The 20,300-nt window shown below is 43.5% G+C and overlaps 1 protein-coding gene across 9 annotated transcripts in view; it reads left to right on the top strand.

Annotated features, from left to right (window-relative positions):
• The window catches only part of PAN3 (poly(A) specific ribonuclease subunit PAN3), a 106,017-nt gene that overhangs the window by 68,222 nt on the left and 17,495 nt on the right, over nt 1–20,300 (top strand). For 5 of the 9 annotated variants that reach the window (XM_084761738.1, XM_084761735.1, XM_084761741.1 and 2 more), the window contains 6 exons: nt 12,183–12,433; nt 13,796–13,900; nt 14,717–14,774; nt 17,463–17,624; nt 17,848–17,964; nt 18,050–18,151. In XM_084761738.1, coding sequence (XP_084617864.1) covers nt 12,183–12,433; nt 13,796–13,900; nt 14,717–14,774; nt 17,463–17,624; nt 17,848–17,964; nt 18,050–18,151 — 795 coding nt within the window. The remainder of the gene's footprint in view (nt 1–12,182; nt 12,434–13,795; nt 13,901–14,716; nt 14,775–17,462; nt 17,625–17,847; nt 17,965–18,049; nt 18,152–20,300) is intronic. The other 4 variants (XM_084761739.1, XM_084761736.1, XM_084761737.1 and 1 more) reach the window with 3 other exon arrangements.

The following is a 20,300-nucleotide window of genomic DNA, read 5'->3' as shown; positions in this document are numbered from 1 at the left end:
TCCTGCCCTTTTACAAAAGCACCCCTCGCAAGATCTTGAAGAATGTCATCATTAGATTCATAGGCACAAACGTGCAAATGTGACCATAAACACAGTCAAGATCTATCATATTCCTGGTACCTACGCTGCTGCTGCTTCTTCTGATTTTTTTATTATTATTATTATTATTATTATTATTATTATTATTATTATACAGTGTTCTGCCTCCATGTACACCTTCACACTAGAAGAGGACATCAGATCTCATTATAGATGGTTGAGAGCCACCATGTGGTTGCTGGGAATTGAACTCAGGACCTTTGGAAGAGCAGGCAGCGCTCCTAACCTCTGAGCCGTCTCTATAGCCCTCTTCCTCCTCCTCTTCCTCTTCTTCCTCCTCCTCCTCCTCCTTCTTCTTCTTTCTTCTCTCTCTCTCTCTCTCTCTCTCTCTCTGTCTCTCTGTCTCTCTGTCTCTCTGTCTCTCAAGTAAAATACAGCTCATCAATTAATGATATCCGTTAGGGTATATTTTGGTGAGGAAAAGGTTGCATTGCTAGGATTCTTCAGAAATCCTTTCAGTTTTAAGCCCACCCAAGTCCTTCTTGTCTGAGGCCCATACTAGGTTCTCAGCACCTAAGACTTAGGACCAACCTTGTAACAAACAAGCTTCTAACAGACTGCCAGGCACTCAGAAAGGCACGTGTTGGAGACCCTTTTAGGATATGGTCTCAAATTCGACAGTGCACTTGCATCTAATGGTATTTCCTTTCTGTCCTATAGCTTTTACCTTTAGGCATATTATTTTATAAAATCACTAGGGATTTAAATTTGGCCACACTGGACATAGTAGGCATAGATTAGCCCCCGAGTTTATTGCTGTCGTTACTGAGTGAGAAAACCTGAGCCATGCTCAGTTGTAGCTGACCAGAGTGTGTGTGTGCGTGCGCGCGCGCGCTTGAAGTCAGTAGGGGGAACCTTCACCTGCCTCTGGCTTAAAATTGGAATTTAAAAAGCATTCTCTTTAAATTAATAAATTAGAATCTCACAGTTTATTATAAATGATAATAGTGCATTAATTGGTGACACAATGGGGTGTCTATTATGAAGTGACATCAGGTATTTTTAAATTTAGAAATTTAAGTTTATTCTGACATTGGTTACTAGATTAAAATAAAACATGATCAAGGTGTTATACAAAGGATAAGGATAAAAATTTCTCCAAGAGGCAGGAGTGCTATCAGTTCAAGCCCAACTTATGCTACAGAATGAGTTCAAAGCCATCCTTGGATACGTAATGAGACCATGTCTCAGACGAAACACAACACAACGATAAGAAGATATCAGTTTTATTTTATTGAGTCTTTAAGTTAGTAAGTCTTCCAACAACTTTTGTGTTTGCTATGTCAAATAACCATTATGGAGAAAAAAAATTGGCTATGCACTATGACGTATCTGTTAGAATGGATGTATTTTACTCTCCTCAAAACATCAGTGCTCTAAACAAACACCATTTAATTGACATTGCTCTGCCTAAAATTGCCAATCAGTATAAGTCAATTTTATCTGTTAAAAAGTGTATCCAGCCATTATGGCGCACGCCTTTAATCCCAGCACTCGGGAGGCAGAGGCAGAGGTGGATCGTTGTGAGTTCGAGGCCAGCCTGGTCTACAAAGCGAGTCCAGGACAGCCAAGGCTACACAGAAACCCTGTCTCGAAAAACAAAACAAAACAGTTGAGTCAGTATTACTTTTAAAGCTCCCTTTTCCCCATTTTTGATGTGGTTCTGGGTTCAGGACCTTGTGTAATCTACACCAGTGTTACCTTTATTTTAAAAGATTTAGTTTTTAAAAGCTATTTGTATCTGTATGTATGTGTTTGTGTGAGTCAAGTGTGTGTGCACGCGTGGTCATGCACATTCCCTCAGAGGCCAGAAGAGGGCTTTGCTCCCTCAGAGCTGGAGTTAGATGTGATTGTGAGCGCCGCCCAGCGTGGGTGCTGGGAATCCACCTCATGCTCTGTTGGCCACAGATGTCTCTCTGATCCCAGTGTTGCCCCTAAGTCAGCGTGTGCCAGGTGGGGCACTGTCTCAGTCAGGACCTTGTGGTGCTGTGCTAGTAAGGACTCTGCCATCACACCATACTCCCAGCTCATTATCTTTCCTTGTTGTGGTTAAGCTTTTTCCCACTGGGTGTGGTGGCGCACGCCTGCAGTCCCCCACTGGTCTATAGTCCAGGGCAGCCAGGGCTACACAGAAGACCCTGTCTTGGAAGAAAACCAACGGAACAAAACACCCCGCCCCTTTCTCTTCCCCCTTTCCTGAGAAAGTTATTCAGACAAGAAAGCTCTTTTGTTTTTCTGTTAACAATCACTGTAGAGCAGAGTGCTGTTTTGTGGTAGCCATCTTGGAGACAGTCTGTGATATATGCAGAAATGAGGCCCACCGTGCAGTTCTTAAAGGCCTGCTTGTGAGGCCGCTGCCCAGCTGGGATCTGAGAACTTGAGGTTTAAAGACTTCTCAGTGTTCTCCTCTGATGACTTTTTGCTGAAAAGCTCCTCTGCAGTGGCGTTTGCCACATAGTCTGTTTCTTTCCTACTTCACAGTTCTGTGGTGCTGGCACACCATCTGCAGGAGCAGACCGTGGTCTTGGGCACCAAGTCTTCATAGCCTCCTCCTTGTGTCTAAATTGTACATGTAGCTGGGGGCAGAGAGGATTCATGTACATACCATGGCTCCCTGTGAAATTGTTTTTGGTTTGCAGCCTTGTCTTTTTCTCTTGCAGTATGTGTGTGTGTGGGCATAGGTACCTCTGAGAACAAATGGAGGTCCGAGGATAACTTTGTCAAATTGATCTTGCACCTTTACTTGGGCTCTGGGTATTGGACTTACTCTGTAGACCAGGCTGGCCTCAAACTCGACTAATGGTCCTGGGGTGGAATTTAAAGTAACCTTGGCACTTACTCATGAGACACTTGCTTGGTGACTCTCCTTCCTTTCCTGTAGGCTCCCGAGATTGAACTCTTGTTGTCAGACTTTGATGGCAAGCCTTTCAACTGGGGCGTCAGGTAGCCGACACCACATACGCCCTGGAGGGTAGAGCTCAAGCCATCAATAACTGGCAGCAGATGCCTGTTTCCACTGAGCTGGCCTTGCCAGCCCCTGGTTAAATGCCAGCTTAAGACTCAGACAAAGACCAGAGCAGAGAGGGACAGGCCTGTAATCCTAGAAGGTGGCTATGGGAGGAGCCTAGAGGCTTCCTACTGAGCCAGTGCCTTGCTTCAAAAAGTTAGATGTCAGAGAGGAGGCTCAGTGACTGAGAGTGCTTGCTTGCTCTTTCAGAGGACATCTGCTGCCTCACAGCCTCCTGGAATCCAACAGTCTTTTTTTCTTCCATAGGTATCTGTGCACAAGTGTGATCTGTGTCTCAGTCTGTCCCCTCCACCAACCCACATACCCCAAAATGATTAAACTTAATAAGATTTCATGAGTGATAGAAGAAGGCACATGGCTCTGACCTTTGACCACCACATAAGAATATAGGTGCCCACATTTACCAATATAAATTGTATATGTATGTGTGTGTATATATATATATATATCTTGCATAATAATAATTTTTGTACCTTTATCAGTACAGAAAGATGCCTTTATATTTGAGGGATTTTGGTATATACACACATAAACTATGTATGTTTATTTGTGTGCTGTATTTGAACAGGTCCCGTGGAGGCTATAGATATAATTGTATAATTTGCTGACTTCTTCAGCGCTGAGGTTAAAGGCGAGCCACCATGCCTAGCGACTTTGTATCCCTAATGAGTTTTAAGAACTATGCCTTTTACAGGCTCTTTTAACAAAATATTGCATTTTGACATGTGTGATATTTGTATCCGTACTACATTTTTTAAAATGACATCAGAGCCCTTTTGTTTTAAACTCCTAAGTATTTATTTGAAGTTGATGTGAATAACATACAAAAGGGAATCACTTTGACTGCTGATTCTCTTAAGTAACCGTGATAATAGCTTTTATGTCCTGGGTCACTTATGGTACCTCCCAAGTTGCCACACCTGACTACTTGTCTCGTTTTCCCTGGCCCTTGTTTTACCATCCTTTTATTTTCATTTCCTGTATAAGATGTTTCCCACTGTGTAGGCAGTAACCACAGAGGCCAGAGTGCTGCTTTGAATCTCCAGAACTGATCTTTGGTGATTGTTAACACTGCTATGGGTTCTGGGATCTGAACCCAGGCAGTGCTCTTGTTGAGCCATTTCTCCAGCCTGTTTTTACCAACTTTTTTTAATGTTGTCTTTCATGTATATTTGAGCTCCTTTTTGGTATCCTGTATCTTTTTTTTTTTTTTAAAGATACTTTATTTAATTTTATGTGTTTGAATGCTTTGTGTGTGTACATGTGTGTGTACATGTGTGTGTATGTGTATATGTGTGCGCGTGTACTGTGTTGGAGCAGTGCCCATAGAGACCAGAAGAGGGCATTAAGTCCTCTATAACTAGAAGTTACAGATGGTTGTGAGCTACTGTGGGTTGCTGGGAACTAAACCCAGGTCCTCTGTAAGAACGGCTCTGTTGGCATGATGAATTCCTATAAAATTCTAGAACATCTTGAGGACTTGCTATAGTGTTGATCACCTTTTATTATTACTGGTGTAATAACTTTTTTTTTCATGGGGCTGGAGAGATGCCTCAGTGGTTAAGAGCACTGGCTGGGGTCAGTGCCCAGCCCCCACATGACAGATCACAACTGTAACTCCAGTTCCCAGGGGCTCAACCCTCACACAGAAATAGGTGTATGAAAATAAAAATTGACACCCTCCCCCATTTGTTTTGTTTTTCTAACTTCCTTTTTGTTTGTGTTTCTCTTTTAAGTGTTCTGTTCTGGGTTTCTCAATGCATACTTTCCCACACAGTTATATTTAGCTTGGGCAATTTTTTTTTTAAGTCCTTGTTGTTTTTGCTGAACTAGCTTTTTATTTTATTTTATTTTATTTTAGGTTAGTGTAGTGTAGTAGAGTTGTCATATTAAGTATTTTTGTTGGTATTTCCTTTAGGTGTGCATGTGGTTCCCTTGATTTTGGTGTATTGACAAGAGCGTGCAGCTTTTGCACTGAGCTCGGCAGATAAGCTGTGTTCCTTTTACAGTCTCCCTTCACGGTGTGGAGCAGCAGCTCTAGGCTTGCCATGCTGTGCACTTCATACACACAGCATCTCGTGCTGACAGGCCACTTGGACGGGTGTGAGCCACTTCTCAGTTGGTAGACATTGGCTTGTTTGCACTATCTCAGCAGTGACAATGGTTGTGAGCTGTGGCATTCATATGAAGTGTTGTGTGGGCATAGTTGTTACTGCTACTGGGGGGTAACCATGGCAGTGGGGTTTCCAGGACACGGGTAGCTTTAATAATTCATTGAAGGTCTGCTAAGCTTTTCAGGATTACCACCACTCCATTTCACATCTCTGCCAGAAGGAATAAGGGCTCCAGTTTCTTCCTCCTCACAACAGCACTTGTTACTCTGCTCGTGACAGGTGTTCTAGGGAATATGTGGCGTGTCATTGGCATTGTGGTTCTGACTTGCTGACTTGAGTGGTGCTGTGTTTCTTTGTCTGTGCTCGGTTGGTCAGATTGTTTGATTAGTTGCTTTTGGAATTCAGTTCTTTTTATTGTGCACTGTAAGCATTCTTTGTGATAAACACGCTGCATCTGCCCACCATTAATATGGAAACATCCAAGTTCTTATTAGTCCCAGTTTGAACATTTAAATGGTTTCCTTTATTGTTTGTGTCTTAGACATTAAGACCATTGCTCAACTGAAAGTCACAGAGGCTTACACCTGTTCTCTTGTCACCAGTGTTGGCTACTTTGTGGCTTCTTCCTTTCACCCTTCTCCACCTTCTAACACTAGATAAGAGAGAGAAGATAGAGAGGAAGGGAAAGAGATCCCTGAGGAAAGCCCCGGGCTTGGGAAGGGGGACACTATTGTTATTGCACTGTTTCCTGCTGAGCAGGGACAGGCTTGACCTTCCATGTCAGAAATCGAATTTCTTCTTGTTTTTTCTTTGTGCACGGCATGTAACAGACCATAACAAACAACCTCCGTGCCTATGGGGGCCCTAGCACTTGTGCACTTTCTGCAGAGTCCCCAGAATTCCAAGTCACACACCAACAGGAACTGTCTGCAGCTGGCAAAACTGACACCTTTCCCAGAGCATCAGGCAAATCGTAGTCAGCAGCCCACACCTGGGATTTAAACAGAACCATATTTTAATATTTCTGTGTTTTTAAAGAAACCAAAGTTCCAGAATTCTACATTTTCTCCTTCCAGCTTCATGGGTTCAGTTAATTTTAGGATTTTAAAAAGCTGTTGTGCATATGGTATGACATTGGTATTAGAAATGATGCGTTTTGTTTCTGTTTTATTACTCTTCCCCACAAGGCAGGATCTCACAGTGTAGCCTAAGCTGCCCTCTAAGCCCTTGACTCTCCTGCCTCTGCCCATCCCAGTACTCTGACTGCAGGGGTACACCATCACACCTGCCTCTGCCCATCCCAGTACTCTGACTGCAGGGGTACACCATCACACCTGCCTCTGCCCATCCCAGTACTCTGACTGCAGGGGTACACCATCACACCTGCCTCTGCCCATCCCAGTACTCTGACTGCAGGGGTACACCATCACACCTGCCTCTGCCCATCCCAGTACTCTGACTGCAGGGGTACACCATCACACCTGCCTCTGCCCATCCCAGTACTCTGACTGCAGGGTTACACCGTCACACCTGCCTCTGCCCATCCCAGTACTCTGACTGCAGGGTTACACCGTCATGCCTGGCTTGTAATTCTGTGTGGCAGTCAAACTAAGGTTGCATGCTTTCCTAAGTAAAGTGTACAAGAAAGATTTTGGTGGGTTGTTGGTTTTTTTTTTGTTGTTGTTGTTTTTTTTTTTTTTTTTTTTTTTCCCACTTGGTTTTCAGTGCTGGGGGTAGAACCCAAGGATTTGTGCTCAGGAGGCAAGCACCATTGACTGCACACCTACTGTTTAATGGCTCTTAGCTGCTCTACTCTTTTCAGTATTACAGATTTTTAGAATTTTAACTACATTTGTGCTTTAAATTGCCTCAGACTTCAAAACAAAACCGCACCCATTTTCATATTACAGGATTTTCAGTGAAGGAATTTCATAATGAATTGATTATTGAGTGGTTTTTCCACCACAGAAATTCTAGTGATGAGTCCTAACTCTCCCCCCCATCCCTTAGAGAGCATAATGAATTTATGCGGAAAATTACCTTTCTTCCTGAATGTTGTGCATGTTTTCCAGTTCCACCCCCACTCACACCCCAGTCTCTTCTTCCCCTCTCTTTCCCATTGTGTTTGGTTTCGGCCATCCCAGCACTGCATAAATAGTTCCCTGCTCTGAGCCCCTGCTCTCCTGCTGAGGAGGTGCTTTTGGTGGTGGTGGTTGGTTTCCTCTCATTGAAAAGTGCTTCTCCAGAATTCGTGGATGTTCAACTTCATTTTATACTTTGTGGCTCTTAGTCAAGCTTTTGTACTCTCTAGTTTTATTTTTAGCTAGCCTCCTTGGTGCCTCTCCTGGTTCACTGTTTTCTTGTTTTGATCTGCTTTAGTTTACCTGCTGGGAGCTTTGTCTTTTAATTTTAATGCTTGTACATTATTTTTGCTCTTAGCCTATTTGCTCTGTTCAAAGAACAAGTTACCTTGTTTGTCACTTTTGTGTTCTTTATCTTAGTAGTGAGTTTTTTTGTTGTTGTTGCTGTTGTTGTTTTGTTTTGTTTTTTTAGCTTCCTTTATATGCTGTTGTCTGGGACACTTGGTGTCATGATGAATTTTCATGAATGTGGTACATTTGAGGTTTGTTACTTTTTGATTTCTGAAATGGTCTTACTGCATTGGCACAGGCTAGCCTTGAGCTGGGATTCCTGCCTCTGCCTCCTGAGTAGTGGGGTTATTGGTGTGTGCTTGAGTTCTCAGGTGGCCTTGCTCCCTGAGCAGTGGAGCGTCCACTTAGATTCCACTCCTGTGATGTGCAGGTCATGTGGAAGTTTGCGCCTGAACATGAGGTGAGCCCGGGTTGAGGGACAGTGGTCACACTTGTAAAGTAGAATAACTTGAGGTGTGCCCACAGTGTGCGACATTGCTGTTTCTTCAGATCAGCCCCTGCCCTTCCGTTCCACCATCTGACCCGTTCTCAGGGTTCGGACATCTTTTCCACAATTGTTGCTCTGTTCTCCGTACACTGTGGGCTCAAGGCTTGCTTTCAAACGGCTGCAGATTATGCATTAACTTGTGCTCTCATCTCAGTTTTCCTCTTGTAATTTCCCTTGACTTTGAGTCCTGGCTGTGCACTTTCTCTCTCAGTAGTGTGTGTTTGTAACTGTGGTGGGGTTGAAGAGGGCATGTGTGCTTGCTTTCCAGAAACAGTATTGTCCATATTGGTTGTTCTGTTTGGGAAGAAAATGATTGATTTGGTATCTATTAGTTGTATAATCATCTAACTTGAATTTCTTCAATATTTGCACATCTTTTTTGTTTCTGTTAATATTTCCAGAAATTCTAGCCAGGCTTGGTAATACACACCTTTAGTCCCAGGCACTCAGGAAGCAGAGGCCGGAAGATCTCTGAGTTCGAGGCCAACCTGGTCTGCAGAGCTAGTTCCAAGGACAGCCGGGGCTGCATAGAAAGAAGCCCAGTCTGAAAACAAGCAAGCAAGCAAAAGTGCAGATGCACAGTGTGTCCTCTAAACACAGTGGTTCACTTACTCCTTAAGTCAGCCTGAACCCTTTCTCTCTCGTTTCTTTGCTTGTTGATAGCTTTATCTCTCTGTAGTGAAGTTTTTGAGAATTCTGGAATTTGAGGTTCTTTAAAACATACATACACACACACACACACACACACACACACACACACACACACACACACACACACACACACACACCCTATTAATAGGAGTTGCTTTTGTCTTCATCCGAGGTGTAGGGATGTGGGCTGCAGCAGCTTGACTCTGCTTTGCCTTGTGCTCTAGCAAAAGTGTTGTTTTGCCTGCTGCAGATAATTTCTGCAATTGTATGATGTTTGGAATTCTGGAACTTTTCAGAAGGTATATAAATGTTCTGAGTGGTGGGTGGCTGGCTGTTGTCCTTTCAGGAGGTTGGCTGTGGTTATAACTGTGGTCAAAGAAGAAACAAAAGGAACAAACTCAGAGTCAAGATCTCTTTTCCTCGCTCCTTTCTCTCCCATCTCTTTTCCCCTCAGTCTTTGTTCGCTCTTGTCTAGGGTTAGGGGGTGAAACTAGGGGGATAGAGGGTAGGAAAAAGAAGAACCCACAAAGAAGCAAAGTTACCCACTACAGCTTTCTACTTGATACCTGTGTTATTGCTCTCTTCAGTTGGGTGGTAGAAAAGGTAATCCGGAAATTATGATGGGGAATATTGTTACTTTGAAATTGTGTTCTGTGTGTCAGTGTCAACATTAGTAGTTTATCAAGTGGATTCTGAATACTTGGGGAGATTCTGTGGCTACTGATGTGGAAGAGGAAATGTTTTCAATGAACATTTCTCGTTTTCTTAGTCTTTATGTTTTTAAGTAAAGTGTTCTCTGAGACAGTATCTTGCCTTATGACCCTGGCCAGCCTGGAGTTCACTTTGTAGACTAAGCTGGCTTTCTCCGGTGGAGTTGCCCTCCTGCCTCAGCCCGTCGAATGCTGGATTTATAGCTGTGGGTTTAGTGAAGGGCTCTTAGTTGGGGTCACTGTCCCTTGGTTTAGGCAGAATTGGTTCATTCTATGTCTGCCTCCTTGTGTGTGACCACTTGTTTTCGTAGTGTTCTCTACGCCTATGTGGTGTTTAGAATCGTGTTGTGTTCACTAACAGGCACCTAAGTGGGCAGTCTGCCCCGTTCTTTAACTCAAGTGCGTGAGTGACGACGTGTAGCCTCTCCTAGATGCTGTGTGTCAGTTTTGCCTTTGGCTGAATCAGTGTCCACCAAAGGGTAGAACACTGGTTCTCCCCTCTCTACAGCACCACGGCTCGCTGTTGAACACGCTTCAGTTTCAGTGTGTTAGTATCCTAGCAAGCCTCAGCTTACCTATGTAAACGACAACTTCGCATAAAAATGATTCAGAGCCATCTTGATGTCTAGTGTAAACTGGTGATGTCATCTTAGATCCTCTGCTTTTTAAATTCTACACCTACTAAGAGAGCCATGGCCTTCCCATTAGCTTACCTGTATCCCCTCCATACATCTCACAGACATGGCTGCTGAGCCAGCTAGAAATCCGTCTTGTGTGAAATGAAGTGTGCTATATGTGCCCCACAGCGTGGTGTAAGGATGAGGCTGACTGATGCTCAGGAGCCTTTAGATTTGTGCCTAGCAGGGGAGGGGAGGGCAGGAAAACTGCTGCACAGACTCTGCTGTTAATGAGCAGAACAGCACTGAACTAATCATCTGTGGGGACCTCCAGCAGCTTCCTCTTAGGGAGACTTAGAAACTATGCAAAGGCAGCACACACTGTAGCTAAGTGGGTAGTGGGTTTTTGTTTGTTTGTTTGTTTCTGATTTGTTTTTTTGTTTTTTGTTTTTTTTTTTTTTGAGAAAGGGTTTCTTTGTGTAACAGCTCTGGCTATCCTGGAACTTGCTCTGTAGTCCAGACTGGCCTCGAACTCAAGGAGATCTGCCTGCCTCTGCCTCCCAAGTGCTGGGATTAAAAGGCGTGCGCTGCCACCGCCCGGCACATAGTGCTTATTTTAAACAACATGGTAAACTCTCCTGTAGATTACTGTGGCTAACTATGCAAATGCAGAAGTGGATTAAAAACAAAGTTCCGAGGTGGTTCAAAACAAGATAGGATTGTGCTCACCTTAAAGCACAGTGATTGGACTTCCTAGTTTTTTCTTGACATATTTGAATTTTCTGGCCTCTTGAGTGCTGATAGAGTAGAAGTAATAGGGGGCACTGCAGAGGGAACTTGGAGTTGGCTTGAGTTTGGGTCCTGGCCCTGCTGTTGACGTCATTCATGTGTGTGGTTAAAGGACAGTGGCTGTCTGTGTCTAGGTCCTGACTTGGCCCCCCTGCCTCTGCTGGGTGCTCTCACAGTGCAAAGAAGTGCCCTCCACAGACAAGAGCTCCTCTCTCAGTTTTAAACTCCATTGTGTTCACCTTATTTTCTGAAAACAAAGTCTGGATGTCTTAACGAGGCACTGCAACTTGAAACACATCCTGTTAGTAATAGCTCTGTGGCCAGAGGTATGCTGGTAACTCCCCTAATTGTGAATGTTTTTAGACATTCCCCAAGTAGCAAATGGTTCCTGCACAGTGTGTGACTTGGAGCCACCTCCCGACAACTCAGGACCAACTTCACCTGGCTTTCTTAGTTTGCATTTCATCCCCATTTATGCACTCGGTTGTCAGTATAATGTTTGGGTGTTTTGTAAACCACTTTATGCTTTTACATGGGACTTGGTTTTGTTTTCTCAGCTGGCTTGGAATATTCCGAAGGGTAAAAATGGTGGTTCCCCCTTCTCTTCAGCACCTGTGGCAGAGGGCCCTTCATCAGGTGGCCTCCGTTGGCTGCGGGTGGACGTGCCTCTGCAGCAGCTCCAGCTGTGCAGTGCACACCCAGGGCTGCAGACAGGCAGCAACACAGGACTTGTTTAAAGATTGGTGCTTAAAGTGCACCAAAGTTTTAATGTAGTCTCAGCTTCTTTTCCCCAAGAAATTGCTATTCATATTTGGCTGAAGGAATTTAGTAGGTCTTTATTAATTTGAGTTTTAAATATAATATGTGGAGAAATTGTATCATTTGGGCAGTAATAGCAGTTGTAAAAATACTGAGAAAATGAGGTATTGGAGAGTCGCAGTTGGAGCTATTCAAGGGTCTCAGTTGTGGCAGTTTTCATTATTTCATTTAATTAATTTGTTAACCTCTGGTGATCCTTATTATAGGGTTAGATTGTCAAAGAGAAGCCTGTTGCTGATTCATTTGGAAGTGGCTGTAGTTGAGAAAAAGACAGTCCTTTGCGTTGGCTTTAATTGGAGCTTTTCTTAAAACAGATTTTTTTCTTTGCACTTAAAATTGATGTTTCTTCCACATGAGTTTGCGTTGTATTTTCCAGACCTTTTCCTTCTAAAGCCAGTGTGCTGCTCCACTAAGAGCCTGCTTTCCTCTTTCCCAGGAATGTCGCTGTCTGCTGGATCTTCCCCTCTCCACTCCCCCAGAATTACTCCACACACCTCTCCTGCTCCTAGAAGAAGAAGCCACACTCCAAACCCAGCGAGTTTCATGGTGCCGCCTAGTGCCTCCACTCCTGCCAGTAACCCCGTTCCTCAGACGCCGCCGTCCTCTGGTCAGGTGATCCAGAAGGAGACTGTTGGGGGGACGACTTACTTCTATACAGATACAACTCCAGCACCCGTGACTGGAATGGTATGGCTCCCATTAAAGAGGGATCAGCGCTCTTAGGAAAGCTGCTCCTCACTAGTGAGAAGGGCAGTCCCGCATTGCAAGGCTTTATGGGGACATGAAACACTCCTTTACTTTTTTACTCTTCCTTTCTCGTTTCATTCAGAAATCAGGTTGTAGTCGCACCCTGCTTTAGTGTGTTGGGACTTGGTTTCACTCAGGGTCTCCAGTTAGTACCTGAGCTAGCTAAAGTTGATGCTCTCTGACTTTGGTTTCTAGTTTACCTTTGGGAAGAAGTTGAAGAAAGCAGGCTGTATCTTAGTTATTGAAAGCGCATCCCTGAGTCACTGTTGACTCAGAGCTGGTGGTTGTAAAGACCAGAGCTGTAGTTGGCGGTAGGCATGCTGTGGTGAGGGCTGGTGGTGTGTCATTGTGAAGAGGGAGGGAAGGGAGTCGCCAGGGGGCCAGGATTGTGAGCAGAAGTAAACCGAGCAGGTAGACTGGGGACAGACTTGTACACACAGAGGAAGAGCAGAAGAGCTGCCCAGAAGCAAGTTTTCTCAGGGTAACTCAGCACTGCAGGAGAGGGGTGGAGGAGGGAACACGCTCCACCCTGTTGTTTAGGTAGAGCCTCTCCTTTTGGCCTCACTGCTTTCTCCAATAAAGAAATGAGTTTTTTAACTAGAAAAATTATTAAGTAGCTCTTGAGTAAGAAAGCTAGATTCCATTAAATCGATGGCAGCTTAAACTACAGACATTTGACTGGGTTTCAGTTTCAGACTAGATTAAATCTAATACTTTGCAGAAAATCTTTTGAGTGATAGAAAACCGTTTTCTTGGTCTGAGTCTAAATCTGAGTCCTGCCATGGTTTTCACATTCGAGTCTGTACTTTTGAGATGGTTTGCTTTGAAAAATGGAAAGAATAGTAATCCACTGCCTTGTAGGAGTAAATGAAAACTTGTCCTATAAATACTCCAAAAGCTGTTTGGTGAGGTCTTCTGCTTTTGTTCTGTTTTGGGTGGGGCAACATCTTAAAGCACAGAACACTGAACATGGGCAGACTGTCATGGTGGGATGCTTTTCTTTCAAGCAAACTGATCACTTTAGTAGTTTGTGGTACTTGAAAAAATTCTTCTGTTTGTAGAAGAAATTTTATATCTGAGTAAATGTTTTTCTTCTTAGACTTCTAAATTCATTGTCTTTAAAATTATTGAAATAGAAGATTTATGAAATGAAGTTACTCAGAAAGTATTCTTATAACAGTTGTATTTAAAATGTACCAAAATTTATTACTATCAGATAAAAATTAAACTTTTATGAAAATTATAAAGCTTGCTAATTGTGAAAATTTGATGGTTATATTTTCTTCCTTCTTGCCTCTCTAGGTATTTCCAAACTATCATATTTATCCTCCAACTGCACCTCATGTTGCTTACATGCAACCAAAAGCAAACGCACCTTCCTTCTTCATGGCTGACGAGCTCCGACAGGTACTCTTTAGGACAGACAGATCCTGACCAAGGGCTGGCTGTAGAGCAGGGGAGGACTCCACAGAGCATCTGTGTCAGTCAAGAAGATTTAACGAGACCTTAAATAACATACCAGCGTATAAGATGTAGAATTACTATTTAAATGTGCTGCCTGATTGTGCTGTATGTTCTTTGTACAAAAAGACTCTCTACGTGGTTTGTTTGCGCGCTCAGGTGTGTGTGTGTGTGTGTGTGTGTGTGTGTGTGTGTGTGTGTGTGTTTTCAATTGAATGTGTCAGGGAGGGGACATGGATGTCAAAAGACAATTGTGGGAGTTGGTTTTCTCCTTCCACAATGTGGGTTCTGGGAACCAAACTCAGATTAATTATCAGGCCTTTTTTCTTCACTGAGCCATCCCATATGCAATGGGCTCTTAAATACAACCCATATATAATTTAAATGATTTCTAACCGGCTAACAGTGGTGGTGGTATATACCTTTAAGCTCAGCACTCGGGAGGCAGAGGCAGGTGGATTGCTGTGAGTTCAAGGACAGCCTGGTCTACAAAATGAGTCCAGGACAGCCAAGGCTACACAGAGCAAACAAACAAACAAAAAAAACCAAATCAAACAAAAAACAACAACAAACCCATCTACTACTAATAATTTGACACAGGAATAAGCTTCGTTTTTAGATTTTATAAGATAATTTGCTTTCTTATTTGTTGTTGTAAACAACTTAGACATTCTTGATTTATAGCTTTTTTGTTTGTTTGTTTGTTTGTTTTGAGATATATGTTTAGAATCTGTTATCAATGTACTTATTTCCTATTCTTAGGAGCTGATCAACAGACATTTAATAACAATGGCTCAAATTGATCAAGCAGACATGCCAGGTAAAATGCATGATGACATCTCCCTCACCCCCACCCCACCGCTCATCTCTGAGGTTGAGGACAGCCTGGGTTACAGAACAAGTTATAGGACAGCCAGGGATGCACAGAGAATCCTTGTCTCAAAAGAGCAAGAAACAGACAATAAATAAATGGAAGAAAAAGAGGATGAAACTGGATCCTATCTTAAGCCACATTAAAAAGAATATATTAATGACTTACATGCCTCCTACTGTGTATACCGGTAAATAGACAAAGCATTTTAATAGAGAATGTTTTGCTGCACAGGACTAAAAGGAAATACTGGGCTGCAGATTCAGCTCAGTTGAAAGCACTTGGCCTGGTAATTGGTTGGTTTCATTCCCCAGCACTGGATGCTAAAATCACAAAAACAAAGCACTGATAAGTTCTTCTAAATTAAAATTTAAAAATGACCCAAAGGCATTTGCTGTTAAAAAGGAACTAAAACTTGGGAGGAGATATTTGCAAACTGCAATTGACAGATGAGAGAAGAATCCCTGATCAATCAGCTCAGTGGGGCAGCGGCCGGAGGTGAGTGTGAGCGATTTTGTGGACAATCCGTATAGCCAGGAGATGTTTCAGAAGAAGGAGGTACAAGGAGGAAATATGTAACAGTTTGCCAGCTTCCAGTGGTAAGATGCAGATGCACGTTCTCAACATTGATGACAGTTTACCTTGTTGAACCTGCAGCTGCGTTGTAAAACTGAAAACTATATGAGATTTATTTAATGTTTCTGAGTCTAGATCAGGTTAAGCTTTGGTCATTTCAGCTGGACCACGCACAGGATAGTCATAAACATGCACGAAGCAGTGCAGACCCAGAGCAGTCGGAGGACAGTGATGAGTTAGTAGGCAAGGCCAGTGGTGTGAGTGACAGGAACAACAGAGTTACTAATCTGTTCTTGACAGCTGGGTTCAGACATGTCTGTCCTTTCTGTAACTGAGGTTTTGTTCCTCGGGTTCACACTATTACTATTTGTTGTTAGCTTTTTATTTAACAGCTTCACAGTGTAGCCCTGGGTGGGCTGGCACCCGGAGGTCTGCTTGCCTCTGCTTGTTTCTGAGTGTTGGGCTGGGATGAGTGCCGCCAGGCCCATGTTCACTGTTTGACTCGCCTTAAAGGCTCATGTCAGCCCATCTCCTCATCTGTTCTGCTGTTTCTTTTCCTTTCCACTTCTTCAGTGTGGACTAGATCCTTGTATGCACATCTCCTTACCATCTACTGGTGGGTCTCAACCAGGAATGTTTTACATCTCAGAGAGTTTTAGCGATGTCCAAAACCTTTTTAGTCGTCACGCAGGCAGTGTTGTGCTGGCAGGCAGTGGGTGGAGGCTGGGGTGCTCTGAGCGCCTGCAGTGGGCAGGACAGGGAGCGAGCTGACTGCCATAGGCTCACTGCAGTGAGCGCTGGACTCTCACAATCTCTTACTCCAACTGAGCATCGACACGCTCTTGGAGAAGAAACCAAAATTCAATTTAGCATCCTTTCCCCCTGTTTCTGCTCTTCATCTCCATCGTTGTCAATATGATCTGGTGCACTTGGCTCCAGAACAGGAGGAAAACTCAGCTGGGAGACGTCGTCCTCCATTTGCTTTTCTTTTGGGCTTTTTCTACTGTATGTTTTTTACACGAAGCAGTTTAATTCTAGGCACCCCTTTAATCATAAGTAGTAATGTGTATTAGGCTGAGCAAAGCACAAAGAGTAGAATAATAGTTAATTATATTGTCTTTAAGATTCAGCATCCCTTTATGATAAAAACTAAATCAGCTGATACAAGAGGAACACATCTTAACACAAGAAAGCGCATGTAAAACAAGCGAGCAGCTAAAAGTAACTAGGGTGTAGAGTGGGACCACAGCTCAGAGAGGAAGCCCCAGTGTAACAGTGGGCTTGAAATGGGTTAAGTCCAACCGTAGTCTGCACACATGCGACAGACCGAAGGAGGGGCAGAGCTAAAACCCTATCATCGTACCCTTGCAGTCCTGTCACACCTCTTTCCAAGAAACCATGCATGGCCACTGCACACAAATTCAAGATGTATAGCTTCCAAACCCAGGCAGGGTATGCTGTGGAAAGCCTTGAGAATCGAGTAGAATTTATCTTTTACCTTGCATATTTGCTTGATGTTAAAACTGTAGTAGCCGTCAAAAATGTTGCAGATACCCGTCACAGCCAGTTTCCTCTGTTTTCAACTGCACCTCTTAGTTATTTGGGAGAAGCATGGCTTCCTTCAGTTGTACCGTTGATTCCATCTGTCATGTTTACGGGTTCACACACAGACATGCATGCATACATGCACACTTCCCAATTTAATGCAGCTTATTTCAAATTTACACTCTAAAGAGAATCCAAAATCTATCTTGACTTTATTAGAATGAAATGTTTAATACATCATGTAATAGCTCATCTTTAGTAATTATTTCTGAGAACAAAAGTCCCGTATTGTGCTGCCCAGAGACTGGAAATAAATGAGGGTGTGAACTTTAGTTGTGCTTCGGCTGCTCTGTAGCCCAGTTGGGTTTGTGACATCTGCAGACAGACACTACCTTGTGACACGGCTCTGTCAGGCCTTGTCATGGGTGATAATAATAGAATGGGTGTTGTCTTCATTACTGTGAGGAGTGTACAGATGCCTAGCATTGAAAATTGTCTCTCTGTGGCTTACTCCAGCAGTCCCTACAGAAGTTGACAGCTATCATAGCCTGTTCCCCCTAGAACCACTGCCACCCCCCAACCGGATACAGAAGTCAAGTAATTTCGGGTATATCACATCTTGCTACAAAGCTGTAAATAGCAAAGATGACCTGCCATATTGCCTTCGGAGGATACACGGTAAGGGGGAAGTGGCCTACTTGGCTAAGGTTGTTTGTGCTCTCCTGTATGTAGACAGTGCGGGTTTGGAGGACAGCAAAGTTTCCCTTTCCTCTTCCTTTACTCCGTTTTCCCCTAATACGGAGATTAGTGCCTTATAAGCAACATAGACCATTTTTAGAAATTCATATTTCTCATGAGCTGTCATGTGCAGTTGATTGTAGTAGAGATTTTTCCTCTTCAGGTTTTCGTCTTGTTAACACAAAGTGCATGGTGTTGGTTGATATGTGGAAAAAAATCCAGCACTCAAATATTGTAACCCTGCGGGAAGTGTTTACCACTAAAGCATTTGCCGAGCCCTGTAAGTAGCTGGTCCTGTGGCTGTCCTGCACGTGCGCTTCCTTCTCTGGAGGGACGTCTGTGACCGGCCTGTGTTCTCTCCTCAGCCCTTGTGTTCGCATATGACTTTCACGCTGGAGGAGAGACTGTGATGAGCAGGCACTTTAATGACCCTAATGCGGACGCCTACTTCACCAAGAGGAAGTGGGGTAAGGGAGGTGCAGGCCAGCCTTGCTGGGGCCCTGCTCTCGCTCTGGGAAGGGCGTGTTCACATGGAAACGCAGGCAGGCTTATTCTTGCCATTTTAAAAGTATCGCAAAGAATTGAAGTTGGTTTGCAGCAACCAAGTGTGTGCGTTGACTCTGATTTTTACAGCAGTGCCTTCGCCTCATTCTGTCTCCTGCCACCTTGTATCCTGTAAGCATGAGTTGACAATCTCACCATCCCGTGGGACAGGACGGCCATTTATGTATTCACTTCCCTGGAAATAGGCTTCTGCTTGCTTAATGCCAATGCAGCTTTTAAAAGTTACTTTATATAAAAGTGGAATGTTTTCTTTTTCTTCTCCTTTTCTTTTCTTTTTTTAAAAATATTTTTTAATTTATTCATATTACATCTCAATTTTATCCCATCCCTTGTATCCTCCCATTTTCCTCTTACTCCCCTCCCCTATGACTGTGACTGAGGGGGACCTCCTCCCCCTGTGTATGCTCATCGGGTATTCTTCTCCTTTTCTAATAGTCACTTTATAATTCAAATATTTCAAAAAAACCTAAAAATTTATAATTATAGTCTAAAACAGATTTATTTGGGGGTAAAATGACACCAGAGGAAACAAATCCATTTTGAGATGTCAGAGTTTATATTTTTGTGGACAGTCCTGTTTTGTGGTATGGAGCCAAGGATGGAGCACCACACCGTCTTCCTGAACACACAAGATAGTACTTGGGTTCTCTCATAACCTCGTCATCTGTCTGCGTTCTGACAGCAGAAAGAAGAGAGTTGTGCTTACATAGGTAGCTGTTGCCGAGCAGCGTGGCCATTTCTCCTGTAGAATGTGGTTGTGGCTCAAACGTATTTTAGTAACAACATGTGTGACGTGGCTGTTGCCATTTGGGCTGCATCCTTTGCTGTGTGGTGGTGAGTCTCTACTGCATGCAGGCTGTTGGGTACCCTCTGTCTCTCAGCTCTGATGCTGACACTGCCAGTACTCCCTGTTGAGAGCCACTCGGAACATTTTTACCACTGTGAAAAAAAAAATCTGTATTTTGTTCTTGTATTGAAAACATGTATCTCAGTGTTTACATGGTCTCAGAATCAGTCCTTTCATATTTTACACTTTTATATATAACCTTCCATAATGTGCCACAAACACATGAATGCCTGTTGTTTCTCTTACTTTGTCTTAGCCACAACTTGTTTAAAAAGGTACATTTGTCAGAAGTGCGTTGGTTAGCGATAGGGATGGTGTGAGATAAAGAAGTTGCATTACGCCGGGCGTGGTGGCGCACGCCTTTAATCCCAGCACTCGGGAGGCAGAGGTGGGCGGATCGCTGTGAGTTCGAGGCCAGCCTGGTCTACAAAGTGAGTCCAGGACAGCCAAGGCTACACAGAGAGACCCTGTCTCGAAAAACCAAAAAAAAAAAAAAAAAAAAGTTGCATTACATAGACACTATAGAGATTGGATGAATGGCAGCTAGAATCAAGTCTGATGGGCAGTAGGACCTGTGTGTTTGCCCTAAGTCCTCACTCCCATAGTCAGCACTTAGAAAGCTGAGACAGGAGGATTGCCACAAATTGGAGGGCTACAGAGTGAGATTCTGCTCTCAAAAAACAAAACAGGATAGTGTGTGTAATGGGTGCACACCTTTAATCTCAGCACTTGGAAGGTAGATGCAGACAGAGCTCTCTGACTTCAGGGCCAGCATCTCTGTTCCAGGATAGTCAGGGCTACACAGTGAGCTCCTGTCTCAAAATAACAACAACACAGAATGCACAGCACTCCTTTTTCTTCTCTTTTTATTTCCATCCTCTTATTGGCCGTAGTGCTGTGGGCTACACTGCAGGCTTCAGGCCTGCTGAGCTGTGCTCCTCTGCCCCCAGTCACACAATTGCACAGATCTTCTGCTAAGGCGGGTTTGGAGACTTCTAAGACTTCTTTGTAGGTGTAATGTCTTCATTCTGTCCAAATTGAGAGGAAATGGTATATGTGTTTAAAAAAAAAAAAGTTGTCCGAAGTTATATACTATTGACTCAGGGTTTTTTAAATGTTTGTATTTAAAAAAAGAAAGAAAGAAATGTGTTGTAGCCCTGAGTGCCAGGGAGACACCTGGCTTGTACTTCCTAGAATGTTTATTC

Source organism: Acomys minous, assembly GCF_964271855.1.
Source record: "Acomys minous genome assembly, chromosome: 16".
Taxonomy (NCBI): domain Eukaryota; kingdom Metazoa; phylum Chordata; class Mammalia; order Rodentia; family Muridae; genus Acomys; species Acomys minous.
This window is presented reverse-complemented; position numbering and strand designations above follow the sequence as displayed.